Source organism: Rutidosis leptorrhynchoides, chromosome 2 (assembly GCF_046630445.1).
Source record: "Rutidosis leptorrhynchoides isolate AG116_Rl617_1_P2 chromosome 2, CSIRO_AGI_Rlap_v1, whole genome shotgun sequence".
In the NCBI taxonomy this organism is placed as follows: domain Eukaryota; kingdom Viridiplantae; phylum Streptophyta; class Magnoliopsida; order Asterales; family Asteraceae; genus Rutidosis; species Rutidosis leptorrhynchoides.
The window spans coordinates 702,658,168-702,663,619 of NC_092334.1; the positions used below are offsets into that span (position 1 = coordinate 702,658,168).

The 5,452-nt window shown below is 37.4% G+C and overlaps 1 protein-coding gene across 1 annotated transcript; it reads right to left on the minus strand.

Moving 5' to 3' along the window:
* Positions 1–2,773: 2,773 nt before the first annotated feature.
* Positions 2,774–4,579, minus strand: LOC139894141 (putative receptor-like protein 8). Its single transcript, XM_071877344.1, has 2 exons — positions 4,464–4,579; positions 2,774–4,272 (listed from the first exon to the last, which is right to left on the minus strand). The coding sequence occupies exon 2, from the start codon at positions 4,195–4,197 to the stop codon at positions 2,920–2,922; it is 1,278 nt and encodes a 425-aa protein (XP_071733445.1). The 5' UTR covers positions 4,198–4,272; positions 4,464–4,579; the 3' UTR covers positions 2,774–2,919.
* Positions 4,580–5,452: the final 873 nt, after the last annotated feature.

Here is a 5,452-nt window from a genome sequence, read left to right on the forward strand (position 1 = left end):
ACTTCGTCTCATCATTGGTCATATGATTTGAGCACCCAGAATCAATGATCCAATCATCTTTGTAGTTTATTTTTGACTTTAAAGTTGTTGTAAGAGCTTGATCATCTATGTCAGCTTCAATAGAGAGTCCAGCTTCTGCATCCCATGTTTTCTCATTAATGGTTGCTTCGAATGTGACCTCTTTCTTCTCATCTCTTGCGGCGGACACATTTCCTTCGAAAGTTCGCCTTCTGGGGAATCTACAATCTCGAGCAAAATGACCCTTCTTGCCACAATTGAAGCATTCACCATTCTTTCTCTTATCATTTTCCCCGTATTGTTGGCGATGATCTCTTCTTCCTTGTTGAGCTCCCCCTGAAGCGTTGCCATTTGATTTTGGGTGACCCTTCCACCCATATGTCTTACTTTCTTTCATTGCCTCTTGTCTTCGAGATGTTGCTTTCTTCTTATTGGTGAAGAGTGCATCTTCTCCGTCTTTTATGGTTACTTCATTCATCTGCTTGGCTAATGCCTCTTGATTAGCCAATAGATTCTCCAGCTCTATTAATGATGGTTGAGTAGACCATCCTCTCACAGCGGCCATAAATCCATTATACTCGGATCTTAAGCCATGGATGATAATTCTCTTCATCCTTGCATCACTCACTTTCTCTTCAGGAGCAAGTTGAGATATCTCACGACAAATAGATTTCACCTTGGTGAAATACTGAGAAATGGATAGACTTCCTTGTGAGATACCTGCGAGCTCATTTTCCAATAGCTGGAGGCGTGCTTCATTCTTCTTTGAAAACAATTTTTCAAAAGTTTCCCAAGCTGCCTTTGGTGTTTTCTCGTCACGGATGTGCTCCAATAGATCCTCCTCGATTGTGGTCTTCAATATAAATAAAGCCTTCACGGCCTTGATGTTCCATTTTCTCAAGGCTTCGGCATTTTCTTTCGGTGGAGGCGTTGTGTCACTGCCAGCAACTATTTCCCATAAATCCTATCCTTGTAGGTAGGATTCTATGCAAGTCCGCCAATAACCATAGTTGTGGTTATTGAGACTCATGATTCCACTGCTCGTACTTGCAAGATCTGCCATCATGACGTCCAACGTCCAATAAGCTTGGTCCCAGACCGATGAGCTTTCACAGTTCATAACTGTGCTCCGACAGAATCTCCCTTAGAGCCTTGGTGAAAACAAGTCGATGTAAACGTCCAACGTTTACCGATTTCCTCCACTAGAAATGGTCCCGAACGACCCGCCCTGATACCAATTGTTGGAAGCTTCGACAAGCCCAACACACCCACTATAGAGGATCTAGACTATACTAGACTCACTACACCAACACTTTGACGTTGGTTAGCCTTTAATTTTATAAATCCTTAGTGCACAATGAACTTAGGCGACAGTGTCAACCATATATCTTTAGGCGGTATAACCGATCATGTATTACTTAGGCGACAGAGCCGACCATATAATAAGAACAACAAAAGTGCACTAAGAACTTAAACACAAACTAAGGCTTGATCGGGAAACTTAACAAAAACACTTATATTAAATTACAATTACAATATTACTTACAAGCTTTCTCTTCTCTACTTTCGCTAACTCGCACTCTTCTTCTCTTCTTCACAACTCACTTCTTATTTCACTCTTACAACTTACAAATGAACTCCTCACCCCTATTTATACTACTTCATGGAAACTTCTACACACTAGATATTTCCATGGATAAATATCTAGATATTTCTTTCACTTATAAATATCTAAATTTTCTAGAATTTTCTTTATATTATAATATCTAGATATTTTCTTATACATATTAATATCTAGATATTTTACATATATACATCTATTAATTCCATATTATTTTATAATATCAAATTTGCATTGCATTTTAACACAAACAAACATTTTTCAACAAAAACAAACCACCTCCTACGCCAATAAGGATTGAGGTGAAGAATCCCACAAAATTCTACAACACACTTATTATGAAATAGAGGAAGTGGCTTTTTAAGATGTGTATAAATGGTACAAGCTGATATCCTCTTTGTATTAGCTTCTGAAATAGTTTATAAGTTGAGTTATTTGTTTGGTATACATCACCGATCAATCATACTTGGTATATCTCTTCCTTTAATTCACTTAGGATGTATAATATAGTTAATACAGTGATAAAATAATGTATTTTGTGTCAGGGTCGGTCCCGAAAATTTAAGTACTTAGTTAGATTTGGTAAAAAGATCATTGGGCCTAAACGAATAATATAACTTATTTTAAAAGGCCTTTTGGGCTTTGCTAGGATGCTGGTGGACTTTAATTTCTTTTTTTCCGGAGCCTTTGCTTGTTTTTTGGGCCTATTGTGCTTCGTCTTCGTTGTTTCTTTGTGTTTTTCTAAGTCCCATGTTTCCCAAATCTCGACTATGTTTGTATATATATAAATAATTGGCCCCCTGAAAACGTGTGCCCCAAATGGTCGATCGAGTTGCTCCTCATTGAGCAGCCTTTGTTTTGCGCAGAGAGCAGCATGATCACGTTTTTAAACTTTCTTTAAAAATTCTTATTTTCTCACTTGTATACAGTGCCCACACTTGTTATCCTGAAAGCATTTTCCAAGAAGTTGACATTATGTTATCTAAACAAACCATTTGAACATATCAGTGGTAATTTCAGGTTTTAGTTGCTACCTGGTATATAATTGTCATCAACTCTTTTGTTTGGCATAGAGGAAATATAAAAAAATGCGGTAATTGCGTACATAGTAAAATTTAAAATCTTTTATTCCTCACGAGTCTATAAGTACGTAAGACGCAATTATCCGTCTTTTACCACAGTAAAAACTATTACAAACGGATAATAAAAAATGTATCATAACCTACGCTTACGGAAACAATCAGAAAGAAAGTAATAACATGTATACAAACATTCTTCAACTAAAACCACCTCCTGCGCCAGTTAGGATTTATGTAAAGAATCCCAAAAAATCCCATCAAGAACACAAACCATGTGGAGACCAAACTTGCGCTAAAGGAAACCATATCCACATCATACCATTTTTCTTCATTTTCTTCCGGCGCCATCATTAACGTAGAATTTGTTTTTGCAGGTGCACAACTCTTCGCTAATGGTGGTCCACAAAGAAACGGGTTACCCTCATAGCTACTAGCAGGAAACGTCCCAAACTGTCCTTTCATTTGTGGGAGGCTACCAGACAGATTGTTGTTAGCAACAATGAAATTAGACAGATAATTCAACCGAATCAGTTCCAACGGAACATTACCACTCAAATGGTTTGAAGAAATATCCAAGCTCTCTATATTTGCTAGATTTGAGAAAGAACGTGGTATGGGTCCTGTGAGTTGATTATGAGACAAGTTAACTGCATGAACATCGACCAACATCCCAAGTTCTTGTGGGATTTCACCGGTTAGATTGTTACAAGATAAATCCAACCCTGACATGTGATCCAGGATTCCACCTTTGTAGGAATCATGCCTGCTTTTTGTAAGGAACTCAACTTCGTCTTGTCTTTCATAGATTTCATTCTGTCCATGTATCTCGGTGTACTTCACTATGACACTTTCATACGGATAAAATGTGCGCATTGGCATCTGTAAAGTTAAAGTGTTTAAAAAGGACAGTTTGCCACTTTGAGTGATATTTTGTAAGCAATCAGGTATTGAACCAGAAAGGAAGTTGCTAGATAAGTTTAACAGCCTCAAATAACTTAACTGGCACAACTGCTTAGGAATCGAACCAGCGAAATTAGTATTTCTCAAAAGGAGGATTCTTAAACTTGAGAGTTCACCTAAGAATTGTGGAATGTTACCTGATAGCTTGTTATTGCCCATATCCAAAGTCAAGAGATTTGTTAGATTACGAAAAGATTCAGGTATTGATCCCGTGAAACTGTTTGAATCCAAATGAAGATGCTCCATATGAGTATACATACCTAAGCAGGATGGAACGGACCCCGAGAAATTATTTTGTGAGATATCGAGATGCGAGAATGAGGCCGTCCCACATGGGAATTGACCTTCAAACATGTTGTCCCGTATCACGAGTGCATATAAGGATGTCTGGTTGGTTATCCATCCTGGAATTACACCTGAAAATAGGTTGCCACTAATATCCAACGTCATTATAAAAACACCTTGAGTATTGATCTCTTTTGTGAGCACCCCTGTAAACCGATTATTGTCTAACAACATAATTAATAGCTGACTTGCGTTGTATTTTCTTGAAAGTACTTCACCATGCAAACTGTTATTAGATAGTCGTAAAACCTGCAACACTTGACAGTTAGAAAGCAATCCCTCCGGCACTTCTCCTGAGAAATCATTGTGAGATAAATCTAACGTATGTATTTCACTCAAACCGCCCATTGACCAAGGGAGAGGGCCGTTCAAAGAATTTTGAGACAAGTTCAAGTTTTCTATATACGGAAAAATATTTCCTACATCATGAGGTATAGTACCTGTCATTAGATTATCAGATATATCCAACCATCGTGTATTAGCGTTTCTATACAACGGCATACGAATAGGACCAGAAATTGAGTTGTTCCTTAAACTAACAACTTCCAGATCTGCATTACTACTAATCAACCAAATTGGAAATTGCATCTCTAGTGAGTTACTAGATAGGTCTAGTACTTTTAATGTACGCTGATGAAGTAGAAAACTGGGAAGAACTCTTCGTTTAAGCCTGTTTAGATTGCAATTAGATAACACAAGAACTTCCAACTGAAACATCGGAACCCAACCTTTAGGCTCTTCTATCTCAACCTCAAATTTGTCGTTGTCACTTATGAATTGGACCATCTCTAACTTTGTATGATTGGAGAACGAGCTAAATGATAACGAGCCTTCAAACTTATTATGACTAAAATCAACATACTTAAGAGATGTGAGATTAGCAAACAGTGATGGTGGAAGTGTTCCAGTGAATTGGTTTTCAGAAATATCAAAGAGTTCAAGAGATGTTAGACTGCTTAAACACTCAGAAAGGTTTCCATCAAACTTGTTATAACGAAGATCCAACTCTTGGAGGTTCTTCAACCGGCACAACCCTGCACCCAAATGGAATAATTATCTACCACATTAAACGAACTTTTCAAGTATGCTTTAGATAACTTACCATGATCTAGTAATGAGGCGTTGAGGTAATTGCCAGCAAACGACACAACTTCAAGTGAAGATATTTTACTTATTGCAGATGGGATGCTCCCAACTAAATAATTTGCACTCATATCTAAGACCTCCAGATGGCGTAAAGATGCCAAAGCTAGATTAATTACATAAGTAGATTAAATATGGGTTAGTAATCAAGACTCAAACTCTAAAAAGAGAATTTTGTATACTTGTGTCTTACGGAAAGCTGAAACTGAAATAAATTTTGCATCACTGTTGGAGCCTTCAAATGAGTTGTTAATTACTTGATAATACTGAATTTGTAGAAAAATGA

Excerpts from the sequence above, each read along its gene's own strand:
- LOC139894141 (XM_071877344.1), bottom strand. The coding sequence starts at position 4,197 with ATGTTGTTAGACAATAATCGGTTTACAGGGGTGCTCACAAAAGAGATC.